The following is a 21,963-nucleotide window of genomic DNA, read 5'->3' as shown; positions in this document are numbered from 1 at the left end:
TAAATATGACAAAATAACTCAAGAAAGATATAGTAAAGAGACAAAAGCAGAAGTACAATTACATAAAAATGAATTTAAAAAAGTGAAATAAGATAAAAGAGATTGGTGAATTTAGCAAGGAGCTTCTAGAGATCAGTAGAGCGATGGCTGAACAGTACCAAATTTGACAAGTTTCATCAACTCATTAGCATAAAGTCTGTAGCTCAAGCAATAGAACGGGTCAGCTACTAACTGGGAGGTTGGTGGTTCGATCCCTGGTTCCCGGTTGCTCCAGTCTGCATGTTAAATATCTCTGGGTAAGATATTAACCCCAAGTTGCCCCATATAAATAAGAGCACTTATGTAGAAGAAAGTGCTTCTATGAATGAAGTGCTTCGAGTGCTTGGGTAGAGTAGGAAAGGCCCATTTAAACGAACTGGGAACAAACTTCTTCCTTCTTCCCCTCTTAATTAATAACTTTGTGTGATTCTCAGGATCAAAAGCTTTAAAAGCATAAAACACATAAAGAGTGATGAGTTTCTCACTTTATAATTATTTACAGTCTCCCTTAAAGAATAATTACACAAACCAGAGTCACATTTACAGACACACTGGTTCTCAGTAGTTCATAAAACTATTTAATCTATCCAGCAGAATTCTTACAGTTACCAAGACTGCTGACTTTAACATGAAGCGTCCTGAGATATTGGGAACTGGCTTTTAGAAAAACATTGTATAAAATGAACGCAGGTCTGCAGACTCAGGCCTGCTTACCCGTGTGTTTATTGTACGTTGCATCATGTTCGTACACTGATGCATACGGTGTACTCGAGTGGTTCGCAGGCTTTGAATTTCTGAAATATAAAGATAATCAAAGGAACTACAGAAACACTGTGTGACTAAACCCTCGTTCTTTTCCTTGTTGACTCTTCAAATACAGTCTTATCACGATGACATACCATTTCTGTTGACAAAACAGTGCTACAGTTGATTTGTCAGAACATTCCAGTCCACGCGGAGATATGTGACACACACTTCCTCTCAGTTTGATATGTCTGTGGGACTGATAACGCTGGGAGAAAAAATAAAAAAAGTCCGGTGTGTAACATGTGCATCATAATGTGATGCTTAAACTGTAATAAGCAGGCAGCTTGCATGGTGTCGATCGTTTGACTTGTAAAGTAAAATGGAGAAAATGTGGTCACATAACGAGCCTCGACATATTTCTATCATTCAATCTGAAGCACAAAGGTTGTCTGTGGTGGTGTTATCTGTTTCAGAGTGGAATAAAATTGCATTATTCACTTAAGGAATAAAAAGAAAAAGACTGTGCAGAGCAACAAAATGCACACTGTTCTGAGCGTAGACGTCTTGAGAAATCTGGAGGAAGAATGCACACGCTCGTATTCATTTATCAATGTGGGAAACCTTCTGTGCCTGATTCTCAAACAGCTGTGCAGGAATGCAGCCCTGGTGGTGACTCTTGGTCAGCCTTATCTGGCCCTGCGTAATCTCCCAGAGGTGTTTGGGTTCTCAGGAGAAACACGTACTCAAGAATATGCAAAAAACACAGCAGCATTTCGAGTGTGCAAGCAAATGCACGTACACACACACACACACTAGAACTAGAGGGAGGAAGAGGTCACCTGGAGGTTTATGTTATTTGAAAGATTCTGTTAAACATTATGCGACAAATTCAAAGCCAAGCACGTGTGCGCACGTCTCCGGCTACGTGTATGATCTTGTTGGAGTCTCTGGTTTGTCTCCAGTTCTGTGTTGCACTCGAGTGTAAGAAGAAGTGTTCTTGATCCAACAGGGGAAAAAAAATGCGAGTGAGGATGCCAGCGTGAAATGTAAATGCCCCGTCTTAACTGTGGGCTTTCGCAGTCAAGTTAACACTTGTTTATGCTGTCGCTCTGTACGTATATGGAAAGTACTGAGACTTGAGCTATGAGAATACACGGTTCACGGTTAAGGATCATAACAATTCTTCTGTTTGGTTTACACCAGATCCTGAACAAAAACATGTACAGCACGTGCGAAGGATGTTTTCCTGCCGCACATGGACACTTCTCACTTGGCCAAGTGGATAAAAACATAGATGGGTATGTTAGCTCCCCCCTGCTCTCAGCTCTAAACCCTGGAGCCCACCCCACCCTCCCTGCTTTGCCACATGACTGCTCTCCTCATTGTAGGGTCTGCTGTGTCCAAGCCAGGACAGCTGTGGTACAACAGGCCCCATTGTCTTCTGCTATATGGCACTATTATGTAACAAACAGGACAGCGGGTGAGATCACCAAGATCTACCAAGCCTCTCTGGTCCCATCATGCGTTCACTGGTGTGGAGTAAACACAGAGAGCCAGCGATGAGGGGAAGCAAAAATGGAAGTCCAGTATCAGTCTGGAGCTGAGAAGGTGTAATTACTTGGAACAAACTGTTGTGCAAACAGGCGACCGAGCAGATTATGGGGGATCTGAAGAGCAAAGCCAGAACAAAGCCACAATACTTTGGCGTGAAAGTTGGCCGTGCTGTGGCCCTCCCTGTTTCTTTACAACTACATAACTCACAGGACACACACACGCGGTTATTATTTTAATACATTTAATAGTGCACTTTGATTAACCTGTACAGAAATAATATTATTAAAAAAGATAAAACATTTTCATTTACGTAACACAAAGCTTAACATGTACAATAAAACAGTATGATACAAAACAAACATATCTGAGGTATAAATATATTGGCTTTAAATTAACTGTCATTGTCATGCATTATTATTTGGCAGAGACACAGTTAAAACACTTGCGATGCGAACAATGGCTTAGTGGATTAATCGGACACGTCAGCGCGAACAACGCACAACCTCAGATTTAAGCACGAGTGTTACGAGTGAAGGTCAGCTGATACAATGTCTTTATTTTTTGAACACAGACGAGACAGCACAGCGAAAGAAGCTCACGCAAAGATATTTTCCTTCCTTCAAATTCACACATTCAGTCTGCCCTCCTCTTTACAGTAAAACCTGTAAAATCACCACCTTTATAAAAGGACCCCTCTTTTTTTTCCCCCTCTACTTTTCCTGTCGGACTACCTTTCTGTTCTCGTCTACATCAAAGCGACTGCGAAAGCATTATATGTTTTTAAAAACTTTGATAGCATACAAGCCTAAAATCTCAAAAACTGTGCTGTGCTTTAAACAAATCTAACACTTGTGACGGTGAGGAAAAGCTCACTGTGGGGAATCTACTGTTTTCATCTTGGGTTTTTAAAAAGAATTGGTCCATTAAATCAGTTTGGTCTTGCGTTTCGGTTCGTGACATCCATAAAGTGTGCCTATGCATCTCCGAGAACGCAAACAATGGCATCACACGCTCGAGAGACATTTGCCGCTTACTCAATTTGAATTCTTCTTGATGGAATTTAAGACATCTATCTGTATGTTAGTAAATGAGGCCCTTCCTTTGATCGCTCCTCTCAGTTTGGTGAGCCAGCCACCAGTACTCGTCTGTCTCTACCCTAAAACACTAAAACCCTTTGTGCTACCGGCCACCTGTCGTCTCACAACATCCTATCTATTGTCTCCGCTCAGTCTGCGCATTACCGTCTTTCTTCGCCCGTGGATTTATCAATCGGCTGACCATAATAATGTCTGCTGTGCTTTGCTGTAACAGAAAAAAAGGGGACAGAGGTAACGCAGGACATACGCCGACCTTTACTTTGAACAGACTACTTTATGTACACATTTTTCTGCTACTGGAAACCAGTATGACGAATCTGTGTTAACTGACGTATTCGCATACACGCTCTCACGCATACATTAAATCCCTCTTTTGCTTCTCAGAAGCAATAGCACCCATTGGACAAACCATACATCCTGTATCAACATCGCCTCCTCTGGCCCAGATAAATGTTTGTCTGACATAAGTCCTCTTGGCAGCACGCTGGGAGGCCCCAAAAGAACAGTTTAAAAACATAACATCAATCTTGTTTGGACATAGGGGGGGAAAAAAAATCACAAAAAAAAGTCCTTCAATCCAGGATCCAGAGTTTGTCCTGATGTGAGGATGGAGGCTTGGACTTTGACCTCCCTGGTGGGATGGAGGTCAAAGTCCCACCCCCCAAAAAAAATTCCCCAAAACTGCCGCCGTCCAAATTGCACAGCGCTTTCTCATTTGTCCATGGGTGCAGTGAATGAGTCTCGTATCCGTGCCACCTCGGCAGCGCACAAGTGTCCATACAGTTTATTGTACCACTCTGGGAAACGACCCCTGATTAGACAAAGAAAGAGAGGAGGCTGTTAGCCTACTGCGTTGCTCTAAAACTTGATTTGTTTGTGGCTCTGGAAGTAATCCACTCACCTGCAGTCGGTTCGGGAAATGTGCGTGAGTCGGGATTTGCTCGCTCCACAGGGCTCTATGAAGTAGCGTGAAGTAAGAACATTGGCTCGGACGCCCACCGCAGACGCCCCTTCGTGGTCTACAGAGGTACACACCAGTGCGCATGCTCCCTTTGGCAGGTCCGTTACCCATGTTCTGTTAGAAACCAATAAAGACACTTTAGATTAGAAACAGCATTAAATTAGATGTAAGATGAAAGATAAAGACAAAAGCAAAATAAACACAAAGAAGAGAAAAAGACAGCGATCTACCTGAGCACGACATGGTCTCTGGTAGGATGAGGCGCCATGGAGTTCCTGACATACTGGTAGACCTCTGTCCTGTCATCGAGGGTCTCCACTACACGGCTCTCGAGCAGGTCCTCATCCCAGTGTCCCTGCTCTCGCAGCACCCGGGTCAAAACCTCTTCGGGAGTTGCGGGAACCTCCACCGTTACTTTCCACAACCGCAGTGGATACCCATCATGGACCTAGAGAAACAGATGGCGAGACCCAGTTACTTTACTTGCAGTCCATTGATTTAAAGCACTTTATGTCATTAAAATCACAGAACAAAGACAGGAAATTACAGCAGACAGGAAATGTCATGCACACAGGTTCCTGCAGTTAGTTTTAAGGGCTTGAAAAGAAGGTGACTGGACTTGTTTAAGTATTTTCAAGACATTTCACCTCTCACCCAAGAGGCTTCGTCAGTTCAGTTTCACTCACAACCTCTGGTGGTAATATCTGACACCTTTTTCACAGTCGTGTAATAATGCACACGATTAATAATCAGTCAACGAGTGAGATGTCCTCAGCAAACTTAAAGAACACCAGTTGCCTGCCCTTCAAGCTCTGATTAAGCATTCCCCCGTCTTTACCTCAGTTCCTACATTTCATGCTGTATCTAACTTAACATCTTGTTCTGTGCTGGGGTCTTGCTGTTGCTGTCTCTGGATCTCCACATGTGTGCTTGGAAGGCCCCCAGAACAGCCCTTCACTGCCAAATATAAATTGCTGCAGATGGAAATAATCTTCTTTCACTGTAGTGCTCCTGACTGAAATGTGGTAAATATAAACTTTCAGTGTCTTATGCAAGTGTTTGGAGGCTTGCTATAAGATATCTAATTGTACCAGTTACATTAGGGGAAATTACAAAAATCGGATGTAGTAATTTAACGGTAATCTTATGCACAACAGCTAGGCTGTGTTTCAACATATTTCACTGCGCTCTGGCCAGGTCAGCTGCTTCTTTCTGCCATCATATGATAAAAAGCACACACTCTGTGCCTTGTGACTTTAAACTGGAGAAAAAGATAACCTCATCCAGGGCCTCGCAAACTGGACACAGGAAATGTAAGCCTGGGATAATGCAGAGGCTCTGTACGGGTTTGTGTTTGTGTGTGTGTGTCTCTATGTCAAGCTGATGTCATTCTGGGATGGAGTCCAGTACTGGGATGGGAATGAGATGCCAAGGGGCCAGGCCACTTTCGCACGGATTTGTTTTTACACAGGAAACCCTAACTGCAGGTTTTCCACTCGATATTTAGAGTTAAAAGAGAGGCAGGGCAAGGACTGAGAGGAAAAGAGAGGAGAGGAAACAGAGATGGTGTGCATGTTTCAGGAGTGACAGCTTGTTTACACTCTATAGAAAGATAATAAATCTTTCCTGTGAGCTGTCTGACAATTTTATCAATGTTTCCAGGCTGAAAGTAGCCGCACAGGCTGAACAGATGACATTTAAGAGGACCTAGAGATAGATTTTTAAAAAAAGAAAAAAAGAGGACCTACCTTCCTATATGCCAGGTCAGCATGCTCTGGCGTGGAGCAGCTGTCATATCCTTTGAACTTGTCTTTAGCCTCTTTGAGGAGAGTGTCCAGGCTATCTTGTAGGTACGCCCTGTAGCCTCCATGCGCAGCCTCTTCACCTGCAAGCTCCTCCAAGCGCTGCGGCAGCAAAGCCTGCTCCATATACGAGTTTCTGCAGCGATTCATTTCTTCTGGGATCTGTGAGAGAAGAGGAGATGGATGGTTAGAACAATTATTCATCTGCTTAGTCTGTTAGAGTTTAGGATAAAGAAATATCTTTTGGTTTGACAGACTTCTACAATTCCTACTGATGTTAGAGAAAACAAAGCACAGAAAACTTCAGAGAAAAAACTAAAAAATTAATTAAGACCCCCTTCACTAAAAATGATTGGCAGTGTGAGCTTACTGTGGGGAAAAACTATTATGTAAAACAGGTCTGATTTTAAAGATCTCAAAGCATTTCTGAATACGTGATTAACACTGAAGTCATGGTTTTTCTGGCTTTGTCATTATTACATTAATCCCATTAAACAAACTGGAAACACATCCTGTGTTTGCCTAGTGTATCCTCAATATAGTCTCCTTCATATCTTCCATTGTTAATTGCATCCTGACAGTGTTATCGTCAATCTTCCCTTTAAAAAAACCTCCATAAGCAAATGCAAATGTAATTAAAGAAATCATTTAAGGAGGTTAATTCGGTTTACTTGTGCAATGTGACCATGACAGGAAAGCAGGAAGCCTTTCCACAGCCTAATAGAATTTTAAACGACCTTAATGACCTTAATGACATAGTGTGCAGCCTTTTAACATTTACTCTACCATGTCCAGAGAAGATGGCACAAGGCAAAGCACATTTCTGGCTTAATGTCAGTTTTAATTGGATCTGTAATGCTGTAGTTTTGCTGATTATTTCCTGTTGTGCTATCCATGTGGAGATGCCAAATCTCACTGACATGAATTTATGGATTTCTGACCCCTGTGATACTATGCTAGAGTTTGGGGGGCGTTTACTTGAACAGAGCTCTGGACAACATAGGTATTCAGCCCCCCGTAGCATGTTCACTTTCCATAATCCAAACTCCTCTTGAACGAATAACTGCATGAATTGGATCAATACCTTACATAACTGGGACTCTGTTTGTTGACAGGACAAACGCAGGGACACGAGGTATGCGGCAGGAAACCGGAGGTGACATTTATTCTGTCAGCAAACATACCCTCGTTACCTTAAATGGCAGTTTACTGTGAAGGTAGTAGCCAGTAACTCATTCTGCTTTTATTTTTTAAGCTAACTTTAAAAGTGAAGAGTTTGCTGCACAGGTTCTGCTACACGATTTTTAATCACTGACCCTAAAGAGTTTCCTGCACTCCTGGATCATGTGCGCCAGGCCGTGAGTGGCAGCAAGGTTTTCATTCAGGTCCCTCTGGTCTGGCTTTCCGAGTGTCTGCTTCCGGTTCATCACCCTTTGGGAAAGAAGGAAAAAGAAGAAGACATAATGAGGCTAATCAGAGCAATCACCACAAAAGAAAAGTAAAAAAAAAACTGGAGGAAACGGTTTAGCTGTATAAAGCTGATAAACCCTCACCTAGAAGTGCCAAATGTGGAACAATGCATGTGTTTTTTTATTTAGGTCTGGACGTTTATGTAACCTTTCTATTTCCTCTGTCTCTCCCCCTTCCTCTTCTCACCGGCTTTGCTCTCTTCCACACTATTCTGCCCTCGTGCTAGTTTGGAGTGACCCTTTCCTGTTTTCCAAAACTGCACAGGCATATTGTGCCCTTATGCAAGATGCTGCAACAAAAACTATTTTGATTAAAGGCATGAAACTGAACCGATTACAACGGCGCGCACTCAGACACACACCTCGGCGAGGAGCTCTCCTTCCGTCGAAGCGTGTTGAGGTGGAAAACGGATGGGGCCAGACAAACTGCTAGGTTGGTGGGAGTCATCTGATTCTCAGCCACGCTGGCCGTCACATCGCTGAGCAGACACAGCAGCGTCCGGAGTGCCTCTCGGTTCTCATCCGGCAGGAGCAGCACAGCAGCGCGAGCTGCCTGAAGGCGGAGCTCTTTAGGCATGTCTGGAGAAGAACATGGACTCCATCATCATTCCTTTTCAGTTCAATTTAGCACAAATTTATTTAGCTCCACAATAAGATTATCATATATAAAATTAAAAGCTCAAGGAGAGTCAGTCAGTACTAATATCTGTTGTCATACTACATCCTGTCATCGTTCTTTCCAGCTGTTGTTTAATTCAGGAAGTAGACCGTATCGGGCCTCCAATTACCTGCCAAAAACGAGTTATGATGGGATCTGTGTTGACCTGTTACATAAGCTATGTTACATAAGCTTACATGTATGGGTCCACTATATGCTTGACCTCTCATACATCACCTTACGCAAACGGTGTAGCGTCCACAGATGTGTGCTCATCTGTCTCATGTGTTTTTACAGCTCTATGGCTACAACATCTAAAACAAAGTATGTCAGCTGTGCAGTTGCATACGTCAAGCTGCGCGAGGAATGACGTAGACGAGCCTGGAAGAACATTTTCTGTGTTTTGTGTCTTCTTACACTGATAGATCTGCAGGAAGGTCTCTGAAAGTTTGCTGGTAAGCAAGGGCTCTGGTAAATCTCTGAAGTACTGCTTCAGCATGTCGGCAACGTCATAAGCTGACTGGCCCTCGTAGTTGACTCCTCCCCCGTCGGCGCCGCTCGCTTCATTCATCTGACGGAGGGCTTGGATACGAGATTTTACGCCCGATTTCCTGAAAAGACCCACCTGGGCGGGGAAACAAAGAAGAAAAGGGTTACGTCTCACATACCATGCAGAAACCTTTGAACTATAAAGTACCCGATCAAAGAGTATCAAAAATGACTCTCACAAACACACACACACACGTCTTTTATTGCGTTAGGCTGTTGCATTAGGAAAATAACATTCTTGACTTATCCACAAATCCGCAGCTTACAGTCAATATGGTTACATCACAACAGATCCTGTTGACTGTATTTACAAGGAGCTCCAACAACAGCCAGTAGGCATTCTTGTAGTGAATGCTGTGTAGGACCTCATCAATGGCCTTTTAAGGCTGCGTGAAATGGCAATGTTGGGGAGGAGAAAAGAAGAAGACTGCTGGCTTGTTCACTGAATATTTTCCATGAGCTTTCACACTTCCAAACAGAGGCACTTTGTCTGTCCTTGAAAAGAGAGCCATCATTCTCTTTTGCATGATGCCATATTAAAAGCCATTTTTCAATTTGACTGCACCTTTCCTTCCTTTATAAATGCACAGACTGTGACAGACTGGGTATAGATTAAAGCGACACAGGTGACTGAGCACACTGACTCTCCCCTGGCACACAGAAAGTGTTTACACACTGAGTGGGCATCAGACTTTTTCCAATTCCCTGCCTCATGTTATGTAACACCAAGAGAAATATGCACATGTATTTAAATTGATATTTTATGCCGTTTGAGTAGCTTAAAGAAAACAAGTTAGCTAAAATAGTACTTAAAGCTAAAGCTGAGGTGGCCATTACATGTAAACTTGCAATTCCAGTGTATAAAAAGGTTTTGCACACATCTGTGCATATTTCTGTACTATATGTTACCTGGTCGAGGCACTGATTTCGTAAGTAGCGCATGGCCTGCTGGATTCCTTGAGGCAGGGGCTGTCCCGTCCGCTGGACGATGACTTGTAGTGGCACACCAAACACATTCCTGTCTTTGTAGTCGCGCACCTTGATGCGCTTCATAAACTTCGGCACAGCCCTGCAGCATACACACAAATTTGGATCTTTAAAATGGGTCAACATTATAATGACATACCTTCATTCTCTCTTTACTAACTGAGAGCCTAGACTGTAATCAACAAAAACACATCACAGTAATCAGGGCTAACACAGAAATTCCACAAACACCTATTCATACACAGAAAATTGAATCACCGCCGCGTCAGAAATGCGTCAAATGGTTTATTTTTAGTTCAGATGCAATGTAAAACTCAAACAAATCCAATTAGGCCTTTTATCACACAGCGCTTGAGCCTTTTATGTGTGTGCAAGGCGAGTGTGAAAGTGAGCGAGTGCAGAGGTCCATCTGCAGGGTTACGGGGGGCGTGGGTAAAAAGGTAAGGGAAAAATGGGGATCGTGGAAAGGAGATGTACAAACCCGCTACTTTGTACATCTCCAGTCGACGTCCGTCTCCAGATTTGTCACTCTGGGCGAGCTTGTGTGCAAGGATTTGGTTCCTAGTGAACAGCAAGTCTCCATCCACAAACCCAGAGTTGAAACATGCAACCCTGACCGTTTCACAAGAATGTGCCCGCAGATTTATGGCTGAGTATCTGTCTGCATGGGTGTGAGTGTGTTTTGCACAGAGATGTTATGCGTGACTCAGGACAAGTGCGTCTTTGTAAGTGCTGGGGTTCACAAGACTCGGAGTGCTTCTTAGAAGCACGGTTTAGAAAAAAAAAACAAGAAGAAGAAAAAAAAAGAGCATGTTATGATCCCGGGCAGAATTCTGACTATGTTGTGGGCCTCCAGTGGCCAACAATTGGACACTGTCTTTCAGTGAGCCTCGACCTGTCATAAGACTGTCATAATGCCTTCTATTCCCGTTTAAAAGAAAGCCTCGAGCAGAAAAATAACACAGAATTAATGTGATTTTTCCACTTCTAGTCATCTTTTTTCCTTAACTTTAGCTTCTTCAAAACAGCCAATTCTAGGTAGCACTTTGGCTTATAGCAATTTAGCACAATGACACTTCAGTCTACTGTAATGTGAAGAATGTTCAGTGACATTCAGCTGCTTTCATTTCAGGGAATTACATTAGCCCAGACCTTAAGCTTAGAAGTGGTACAGAAGATAGCTTGGAAGGACAGTTATTGCGTGCAGCTCTTTTCAGCCTCGAGCTCAACACCTCGCGTGTGAACTGCCATGATTGCCCCGTTGAGAAAAAGACTATGTACGCCCCTTCCCAGCAATTATGGGCCTGGGAAAAGAATGTGAAACCCAACCTCTGTGGACAGCCATCCCCACACTATACAACAACCTGCAGATGGAGAGGATTTGGAGATGGGTAGGATTGAGAGGGTTAATAGCTGGCTGAATGGGTATATTAAAGGGCATTACTTAGAGGAACAATATGGCAGTGGCAGAAGCCATTTCACATGAAGCTTTAAAAAGAAAGAAAAACACTTCTTAATGCTTTCACCCTCCATTTCCCGTCCACAAGCCTTCCCTACAGTCCACTCACCAACTGAAGCCATGTTTGTTTGTAGGAGTGTGTTTCTCCAGTAGAGCAGTGAGCTGCAGAAGGGAGAGTTTCTGCAGCAGATTCATCTGTAGCACAGACTGGCAGCTAATCTGAAGCTGGGCGGAGGCCAAGCTGGGCCGATGGGAGTTCTGGAAGCTGGGCCAGCGGAGTTTCTGTGGTCTGGAGTACATCGGAGAAGAGCAGAGCACAAATTGAGATGTGAGAAGAATACTGACGATTGAGAAAGAACAAGTTTAACCCTCGGGATCTGCCTCATGCTTTTGTTCATGCATAAACGTTGACAATAAAACCCACGGCCACACACAGTATTTGTAGTTGTTATGTGCCAAGTGATCAGTTTGGGGATTACAAGGACTTATGTACACATCAATCAAGAGATTGTCTTTGAGACTAAAAGCCCGCCGAACGTAAGTCTGCCTGTGAATTCCTGAAAGCACAGGAACGGTCCCCATGGAAACCAAGCAGCATTCCAGAGCGCTCGGTAGCATTACATAAGGAGAGAAGTCTCAGCGTGTCCCCCTGTTTATCCTATGCTGTCACTTTTTATGTAAAACTCTTTTTGTTGGTACCTCAGTGCTGCATTCAGGTTTGCTTTGTCCTTTTACAGAAGAAAGACTGGCAGCATGAGACTTTCCACTTAGTATTAAAACTAAAAGTAGCACATAAAATTTTTCTTATATAAAAATATGCATGAAATTGTATTTTTGAGAATGGCTAACAGTGTGGTCTGGGAATTATTTAGAGTCAAAGTTGCTGTTTAATCTAGAGCAGGAGTATGAAATGGACCTGAGGGCCAGAACTGGCCTGGCAAAGACTTCAATCTGGCTCACTCCATATCTTAAGAAAATATGTGGAGGAGAGCATAAATTTTAGACTTTTAACTGTAGTTTTGGCTCCAAATAAAGATTCCCCCCACAGTTATTTATACAGCATTTCTTTATCATGTAGAAAAAGAGACATTGTGTTGAAACTGCACTTCTTTTTCTTACATCTCAGGTATTAAAAGTGTAGTTAAACTTCTTTACATTGATAAAAAAAGAGGGGTTTTACTGCTCGACCCACTTAAAATCAAAGTGGGCTGTATGTGCCCCATAGTGTAAAATGAATTAGACATCCCTGATTTAGGGACTATAGATATAAATGACCACATGTACTCTAACCTGGCATGTTTGCACCTTACTATAAAATGTAAGGATTTCAAACCTCTGATTTTTTTATTAAAATCTGGATGAACCGACCCTTCATTGATGATCTGCATTTGTAAAAAGATGGTTTTGAATTTTCTTCCCTCACCTGCTGGTTCGGGTTAGAGATGCTCCGACACCAGAGTCTCTTCTCTCCCTCATTCCTTCCTCCCCCTCGCCCAAGGGGTTTCCTGTGCTGTCTTGGTCGCTTCCGTTCTCGGCCTCCTCCAGGCGGTTCTGCAGAGGAGAGGATGGGCACGGGGAGGCCGAGTCCAGTGCTGAATCCGAGTCGCCTTCTTCCTCCTCATCTTCCTCCTCCTCCTCTTCACCAGCCGCATCCTCAGACCAGGCATTAACGAAACGCTGCAGGCCGCTGACGTGTTGAAGCACTTCCTCTAATTTGTGCTCATCCCCCTCTTCCTCCTCTCCCTCCACTCTCTCCGTGTAAGGGACGTTGTCATAAAAACTCAGACGGCTGTCGACCGAGCCCGATGAGCCACGGCGTTGACGTCTGCTGTGCCGTCCCCTGAGGATCACAGAGTTTCCATTATCATTAGTGCGTGAACTCCCATCCTGGAGGGCCTTGGGAAAGGTTCCAGGCTTATGGCCTTCTGGTAAATAGAAAAAGATCATGCCCTCCTCTTCCTCTTCTTCTTCCACTTGTCTGCTGCTGTCTTGCACGCTGTAGTTGTTCTTGCGGTTCTGCTCATCAACTGTCATCCCATTACTAGCGTGGCAGGGGATGGGTGGGGCAGATTTGGGAGCTTGCTGCTGATCTGAAGCTTGCTGGAGGAGGCTGAAAGGATCAAAACCTTCCAAATACATGCCCCCTCGCTTACTGGAGGTCGCTGCCGCACTGTGGCTGCGAGCTCGAGTCACTGGGCTCGGCGTGCTCACCGCACTCCCGCTGCTAGCTTCCGACTGGCTGCTCCCAGTACTTCCAGTACTTCCGTTGCTGGTCTGAGTGGAGTAGGATACAGAGCGATTGCGGTTAAGTGTCATAGTCTGGGTATTATTGCGATGGTGATTAAGATTCTGGTTGAGGTTGAGACTGGAGATGTCCACGCAGTTGAGCCTCCGCAGTTTGTCATCATCGAGACCCTCTTTGACGACAGGGCCGCTGATTTCTATTTTGCCTCCACCGGTGCCCCCCTTCTTCTTTCTCTTAGAGGAGCTGCCACTGCGGAGCCGCAGACTCTCCATCCTCTTGAGAAAGCTCTTAGCTCTCGAACGTGTGCTTTTGCTGCTGCCGGATCCTCGGTCCAGACTTCCCCCTCGTCCGGCGACCCCCGTCTTTACATCAAAGGTAAACTGCCTGAGAGTCTCTAGGGGCGATGGAGGCAACCCGTCAGACAGAGAGTCCTCATTAGCACATCCTGACCCACCCGTGCCTGACGATGAACACATGCTAGCTATTGAGCTGGCACGGGTGGCATTAGGGGGCACAGCTTCGTTTACCAGAGCAGCACCGTGGGTCTTCTCTTCTCCTCTCCCTCCACTCCCACTGCTGTGGATGGAGCCGACTTCGGGCTGTTCACTGAGGTCGGTCAGCACACTCTCCGAGCTGTTGCCTTCTCGGAGGGTGAGCTTGCCCTTCTGGGATGCTTGGTCATTGGGAAAAGGGGGCTGGCAGGCATCTGTGGGCAGCGCGGAGAAAACCTCCAGCTCATCCATCCGAGACCAGCGCTTGCTGTCCCTCTGGAAGGTCCAGCGTCCACTGATGGCACAAGGCTCATCCTCATCTGAGTCCTCACTCTGAATGAATAAGGGGGCCAAGGAAGGGAGAGGGGAGAGAAAGGAATAGCAAGAAGAGACGGGGAAAAAAGAGAGGGAGGGAGAGAAACAGTTGGTGACATTATTCACTGCCACATTTTCCACTTCTTTTCCAGTATTCCTCACCTTGATCCAGGAAACTTTCTGTAGTTATGGAACTTATTTTAGAATGGATCTAATTTTAACCTACATGAAATATAATTATATACAATGGCTGTCAAAAGCTTCCATAACACAAGGCCTTTTATAAGAAGACATGTATAAATTTCAGCATGAAGCATGAGGTAATTATATTCATGGTCAGTCAGAAAACCTCAGAAAAATAAGTAGAATAAATTGGCCATTGCTGAGTCACATTTAATGTATATGAACCATTACAAAAATGCACACACCTCCCCCAGTTTGGTTAATCTGTCTCAGACCCCGAAGGGCGTTGAGGAAATTCCATTTTGACCCCATAGCTCTCAATGTAGCCGGCCAGACTGGGGTCACCCCCCGCCTACACCCACCTACACAGTCGTTATCTGATTGTGCACAGGCACTCATGGTTGGAGAGTAAAACAAGCGCCGTCACTGATATATTTTAAAATTTCTTATACAACCCACCTACAAAACTGGCGTCTATAGTATACAATCAAAGTCAAACACAGGCCTCAAATCTAAAATCTGAACTCATTAGAACACCAAAAACTTATAAATGAAGTTCCTATATAAAGGATCCTGGAGATAAGCACTTTGATTGAAAAAGGAAAAAAAAATCATCATTTTCAGAGTTCACAAAGGGCTTTATTATAGGCTTCGTTTCAAATAAAAGTGAATAAAGATTGTGATCTATCCTGGTACAAAGAGGATTCACCTAAAAAGAACAATTTAGTAATTTTGGCGACACTGCTCTATACGACCGTAGCCTGTTTCTCCAGTTACTCCGGTTGTAATGAGAGGTAACCAGCACTCACTGGTGATCATAGCTGGAACCATTTTTTACTGTCCACCCAGCAAATCATACTGATTGATACGCTGATTGCCACATCAATGAGGTCGCAGAATGAAAGCTATTCTTATAATCATCGGACAGTACGAGCAAACCACGAAGAACGGGAGACGAGGAGATGGAGATTTAAGAGAGGGAATGTAAAGACGTGACGAGATCAATGCATTCCTAAGCTGTCTGGGCGTGGGGGTGGGAGGCTGTTGTCCCGCAAGAGCGGAGGAGTCGAGGAGGCAAATAACCTCTTTGACTCCTCTGCTCTTCTCTGTTGACTCCTGAAATGAAAGGTGACACAGAAAGGGTCATCCTAATGAATACCACCACGCATAGAACAAGGATCTTCCTATGTAGCCCTTAAGGGCATTAGATTTGGTTGATTTGTAGAAAACAGAGAAATTCTTGTCACAAAGTGACAGTGTCTGTCAGTCTAGACTTTCTGCTTTAATTGAAACATGAGTGGTCTAAAAGTGGGATTTTTACATAATTATCCTAAGGAGGAAAAACACTTTCCACTAGGACGGCTTCCTTAAAAGAGACATTTAAGAGCTGGTGTTGGTGGGGGTTTAATTGGTGCGAAAAACTGCTTGAAAACATGCCTTTATAATACCTCTGAAATCATTGAAAGATGTATAAATACGAGGAAGTATTTTAGAAGAGAGAAGGTGAGCATACTTTAAATGAATGGGGGAGTTTTGGTCAAAGAAACCCCTTCATTTAGACATTAAAGCTCTCCTCCCTTCCCCTACTATCCCACAACCCATTTGGTATAGAAATGAACTCAACAGGTGCCTTCTCATTAAACGAGATGAGAGAAAATGCAGCTTTGCCCTGTGGCCAAGTGCGAACTGTGGGTTGAGGTGAGGCGGTGCAACTGTGGATAAGGAGATGTGCAAAGTGGCTTTTCACAAAGGAGGGTAGTTCAAGTGCTTGCATGTAGACTTACTCTTTTTCTTTGTGGCGAAATCTCCAGTCTCATTAAAGCGCACTTATTGAGGGTGTTCAGTCTCCTGCAAACACAAACACACGCACAACTGGTTAGATTTGAATTGCGTGGGCTTTAAATATTAAACCTCACCAACTTTCACTAGAACACAAGGATGTGTAAAGGAAGGAAAGATGAAACAAGGCAAAAAGGAACTGCGGTGCATCCAGTCTGGCTAATGAGATGCGGAGGGATAATCCCTACGTGGACAGGAAGAGAAGGAGAGAGTGCAAAGAGAATGAAATCTGCTGGAGTGCCGACGCAACCTCGGGGAGGGGACAGAAAGATTATCCCTTTAGCCACCTGGAGAAGGGGGTCCAACCTCTGAAGAGCTCTTAGAGCAGATCATGTAACAATGGAGAGATGAAGTGATGGGAACTCAAGGATAGCTGCGGATGTGGGGAAGGGATGAATGCTGCCAAAAGAGGAGACACTGAGATGATAGCTTCCAGATGTATGGAGGAACACCTGCTGTGGTTTATTACTTAAGGATCGAGTTCTGATGAAGAGGCTGAGTCCATTAAAGAACCATTAGTTCCCTCCTCATATGCTAAAAAGGACGGCAGGGGGACAAATTGAATGCAAACCCAGTCGTCTTCAATGATAATTGCAACCATTTGGATCACTTCACATATAAAATGAAGGCTCACAAAGCTCAGAGCCTTTTAAATGTTTATGTTTTAGGGAACAATTGCAGTCTAATTTTTTTTGTCCCCTACAACATAAAAAGAAAGATGCAGTGATGTAAGGAGAAAGATATGTGCCTGGGAGGATGGTACAAAAGACTCTAACGGCTAAGATAAACCCTATCAGTCCCAGATAAAGAAGAAAATAAAGGCGGAAGAAGGTAAGAACATAGTGAAACCAAACAGGGAGGGGAAGTGCACGGTTGCTTATCGTGCGATTCTTTTATCTCATCGGCAACTTTCCAAAGCATGGCTCTTTTTGAAGTCGTGCCCTCATGGTTTCATCAGAGGGAAAAGTAGTGATAGTACAAAAAAGAGAGAGAGAGAGAGAAGATGATGAGGAACAAGAAGAAAGGAACATACCATCAAAAGAAAGATAAAAGGCGTATGAAGGGTTTTAAGCATGACTTGTAATCTCACCTGCAGAGAGCCTCAATAGCATCCCGATCGAGGAAGTCGTGGTCTTTGGTGACTGAAGAAATGTCAATGGGAAACTGGGCGTCTAAAGAGAGAGAAGTGAGTCAGGTTACGTGAGGGCATCTCCCTGCCACTGATTGGATCAGTATGTTCAGATAAAACTAAAAGATACCACCCTCAGCTCCAAAGACACCCACCTACTCAAACACCCACCTTCCCCCTCTCACTCCCACCCACCCATACAGCCCTGATTAAAAGCTAAAAGAGGAAGTAGCGTCTTAGTCGACCAAACAAACACAGCTGCAGCTTTCAGACCCAGCAGGCAGGGGGGATATGCAGCACAGGGGGAGAGAACAGGGGACTGATTGAAGAATGACAATAGGTACTCCAATGTGGCTCAGAGGTCCCGCTTCCTTTTCTGCTTCTCACTCTTTCTCTCTGGTCTACCTGAATAACAAGGTCACTTGTTCGCCCAGTTGCTGGGCTGGTAAAAGCAGAGTGAGTATGCCTTGAAATTCTGTCTTGAATGCCAAGAATGACCAACTGGATATTACAAGGTTTTCTGGAATGTCGGACCAACCCAAAATGGGACTGTTGCATCCAAACCCTCAGGGGTCACGTTGATAAGAAAATGCTATCATGGGGCCAGCACCTTTAACCTGTACTGTACTGGAGCAGGCCTATCAGTCTGCCTATCTTTAGTGGGGCAATAGTCTCGACGGCACAGACAATAAAGAATCTCTTATGGAAATAAGGAAGGGAAATGTGTGTCACGTATCAACAGAGCAATTCCTACTACTACTACAAATGAGTCAAGCGCAGTTTTCAGCACTTTTGTATTGCTTTTTTTTTTTTTGTCTGAAAGGTCTCAACACCTGTACAGAAACTCAAATAGGAAACCTTTCACAGTTAAGTGGAAATAAGCAGTGACCTGCTGACAATGGCAGCTCGGTACTGCTGTCATCATTCTGTAATTACATAAAGGGAACTGGTATGCCCCTGGCATGCAGTAGTATAGAAGACCTACAAGGAGTGAAGAATGTTTTATGTACTTTGGTGCTTATTTATATTTCAAGGGTCATGCAAAGTACTCTTTTTCAAGCAGTTGTCATTGCAGGTGTAGCTTTAGATGGAGCAGAAAGCTATAATTATATAGGTTACACTGTATTCAAAGCATAGGCAATGTTTGCAATACAGTACAGCTCACTGGGGCTTACATGGATTTCTTTTCGGATGTAGAGCAAAAAAAAAAACCCCACACACATCTCATTTGCTCTTCTGTAATGTTAGGCTGTGTGTTTAAATTTTGAAAACTAAATATAAAAATTATTCTTATTGCAAAGTGATAAAACCCAAACCCATCAGTCATGTACCAGTTTTGAGCAGGCTGCGGTGTCTCCTAGTGTTCCTTACCTTCATAAAGTTGGGCGTATTGCGGGAACCCTGCAGCTCGGAGCCACGTGCAGGCCTCTTTGGCTTCGATCTCTATGGAGAAGAACAAGTGAAACACACGTTAAGGGTTACAGAAGAACAGCATCATGTCAAAAAGCGTGTAGTAACATGAAAAGACATGAGCGTGGCTTTGGTAATAACATCACGAGTGTAAATGAAACATCATTTAATAAAGTTATCAAGTTTAAACACCAATCCAAGAAAACACTCTGGAACCCTCCAGCATGTTAGCAGCTTATCCAATGTGAACTGATTGACCTTATTAGCTATCTAACACTCCGTCACGCACGCCTCTCACATGTTTCTAGAGCTAAGAGCAACATACGTGCAAACTTCACACCATCACACTCTCAAGTGTCTTCCACTTAAGCTTCTTAGCTAGGTAATGCAGTGGAGTCACATATCTCTGACAGTAAACGTTGCCTAACCTTTTCCTCACGTGACACGAACAATGGTTGCCGTGGATCTGCATCCATGGAAAACATTTATTCTTTAAAGTATTAACATGTTACATTTTCTTTGCTTGTTGTCTAAGAGCATCTGTTTCCTCCTGTTACCATCACAAGTAAACTCTGAAGATTAGCGTGAGTATAGGAAAGGGAGTTTAACATTCAGATGTGTCATTCTGAGAGCTCGTACAGATTCTCCATAAAAGCCATTATTCCATACTTCTTAAAGGCTGACAAACAAATTCTCCCATAACTCCCTTAGAACACAAGCTGAGGTCTATAGTGTGTCACCGGTGCCACGAGGATGTCTCCCAGCTATCTGTGAAAGCTTTTTAGATGACATGTGCCAAATGGCTGCTCCAATCGCCATAAATGCTTCATTATCCCTGCAGCTACCTGTTTTTAGACAGGAGACCAAAAGAAGAGTTTTACAGTGTCCTAGTTCCTAGAATGATAGCAAGTACACACGCAGATCAACCTTGAGAGAAACAAAGCCTGAGTGACAAAATTGGTAAATGGCCTGTATTTGTATAGCGCTTTACATAGTCCCTAAGGACCCCAAAGCGCTTTACATAGTCCCTAAGGACCCCAAAGCGCTTTACACTACATTCAGTCATTCACACACTGGTGATGGCAGCTACATTGTAGCCACAGCTGTCCTGGGGCGCACTGACAGAGGCGAGGCTGCCAGACACTGGCGCCACCGGGCCCTCTGACCACCAGTAGTGAAGTGTCTTGCCCAAGGACACAACGACGAGACTGTCGGAGCCGGGGCTCAAACCGGCAACCTTCCGATTACAAGACAAACTGCCAACGTTTGAGCCACGATCGCCCCCGAGGCACAAAGCAAGTAAAAGACTTGGAGGACAGTCAAAAGTTCTTGCTTTTACAAACTGCTACACTGGCAAGTTTAATTGGGTTACTGTGTCTGGCTGAGTGTAATTAGCTAATCATAACCACCCGTAAAGAAACTGGATTTAGTGCATTATATCTTTGGTTCGCGCATTAAGCAGTTACACCCCATTTCAAAGCTAAATCGCTCCACATGTTATATATATCTTCCCACAAGAACACAAAAAGAGAACAACCTGAAAGGCAAGAAAAGTAACGAGAAACAGAGAGGTCAAGGAAGACTACAGCTGCAAAGGGTCTGGACTAAGCGATATGCCGACATTTACATACCAACAACAAGCCTAGACGGCAGACAAACCCACTAACAACAAGGTGTGACACGACCAAGACAAGAGTCTCCCCACTGCCACTGCAGAGGCTCCAACTTCCTTTAAACAACTACCATGACACCAGCGCGCACCGCAGTGTCAAATGGCACATTAACAACTACACTCCGGCGTTATTTGTCAAACGTGCGCTATTTTTCCTTGTGGATGTGAAGCTGTATGCCTGAGAAAAAGTGTGTGTGTGTGTGTGTGTGTGTGTGTGTGTGTGTGTGTGTGTGTGTGTGTGTGTGTGTGTGTGTGTGTGTGTGTGTGTGTCAGCTGAGTATTTTTGGAGCGTAGTGAACCCAGAGGAAAGTACAAACCAAGCAATAATTATACCAGCATTCTTGAAAGCAAGCAGTGCACAGGGCCAGAGATTCCTGTGCTCGCTCGTGTTTAAATGTGTGTGCACAAGTAAGTCTGTCTGTGTGTGTTTGCATTGACTAACCTCATGTTTAAAGACAAACCACTCAAAAGACAGTAAAGCTATTGAAATGCAAATTAGACATGCAAACACATGGTTGGCCTTCCAACCCCACGCCCCCCTCCAGTCCCCAGAAAAGGAGCTACGCGAGCCAATAAGTGCCTTTTGCTGGGATGCTATGCAGTGACACACCCTACTGGGCTAGAATGTGTGTCAAATCTATTTTACAGTGAGATAATGTGAACTTAGTGTGCCGAGGAAATAAAATAAAGACAGCAGCATTCACCCCGCAGATGGATCCGACTGAATAATATTTGTCACTGAGCTACATTGTGTCCATTCATTCACAGAGTAAAAGCAAGAATATTTTTGTCTTTTGTTTGGCCACAGGAAGTGGACAGGGGCATGGGGCATCTGGCACAAACATTCTTAACAATAGAGCAGCACCCACTTGCACTAACATGCATCTGGAAGAATCAAAAGCCGGATCAACAAAGCAACAAAAGGAATTTACAAGAATATCCCAGGAACTCAGGCCATAAAAACATCATCTTTAACCAGACCTCCTAGCCATTAACATTTATGTTAGCTTCGATAGAAAAAGATTTGAGGGTGTATTTCAAATTTTTTCTTCACTCACTGTCCACCCTGGTTCCCTAGCCCTGATCAGGGAACTACCTCACTTCCCCTTCCTGCTTCCCTCACAGGAAGAAAGCTTAGCAGCGTGCAATGGCCACCGACCACTTGGCTGTGCAGCCCTGCCTTCATTTGTTCCAGACCAGATAATAGACGGGGAGGCAGCCAAGACAAACACGGGCCCCGGCGATTGTGTGTACTTACCAAACGTCCTCGTGGTTAAAGATGGCTACAAAGCCACTCTAAACAAATATCTTGCGGCACCCACTTAGAGCCTCAACATTGCAGTGAGAAAGCAGAAAA

At 44.1% G+C, this 21,963-nt stretch overlaps 1 protein-coding gene across 3 annotated transcripts in view; it reads right to left on the bottom strand.

Moving 5' to 3' along the window:
- Positions 1-2,670: 2,670 nt before the first annotated feature.
- dlc1 (DLC1 Rho GTPase activating protein) overlaps positions 2,671-21,963 on the bottom strand; it is a 92,809-nt gene continuing 73,516 nt past the window's right edge. For all 3 annotated transcript variants that reach the window (XM_085356974.1, XM_085356973.1, XM_085356972.1), the window contains exons 6-18: positions 18,896-18,967; positions 17,486-17,567; positions 16,341-16,404; positions 12,746-14,391; positions 11,432-11,611; positions 9,786-9,945; positions 8,745-8,952; positions 8,032-8,248; positions 7,517-7,631; positions 6,147-6,362; positions 4,629-4,846; positions 4,339-4,512; positions 2,671-4,248 (exon numbers count right to left, since the gene is read on the bottom strand). In XM_085356974.1, coding sequence (XP_085213100.1) covers positions 4,149-4,248; positions 4,339-4,512; positions 4,629-4,846; positions 6,147-6,362; positions 7,517-7,631; positions 8,032-8,248; positions 8,745-8,952; positions 9,786-9,945; positions 11,432-11,611; positions 12,746-14,391; positions 16,341-16,404; positions 17,486-17,567; positions 18,896-18,967 — 3,452 coding nt within the window. In that variant the 3' untranslated portion in view covers positions 2,671-4,148. The remainder of the gene's footprint in view (positions 4,249-4,338; positions 4,513-4,628; positions 4,847-6,146; positions 6,363-7,516; positions 7,632-8,031; positions 8,249-8,744; positions 8,953-9,785; positions 9,946-11,431; positions 11,612-12,745; positions 14,392-16,340; positions 16,405-17,485; positions 17,568-18,895; positions 18,968-21,963) is intronic.

Source organism: Diplotaxodon limnothrissa, linkage group LG6 (assembly GCF_057381915.1).
Source record: "Diplotaxodon limnothrissa isolate DT_005_m linkage group LG6, D_limnothrissa_male_GT1.1, whole genome shotgun sequence".
Classification (NCBI taxonomy): Eukaryota; Metazoa; Chordata; class Actinopteri; order Cichliformes; family Cichlidae; genus Diplotaxodon; species Diplotaxodon limnothrissa.
This window is presented reverse-complemented; position numbering and strand designations above follow the sequence as displayed.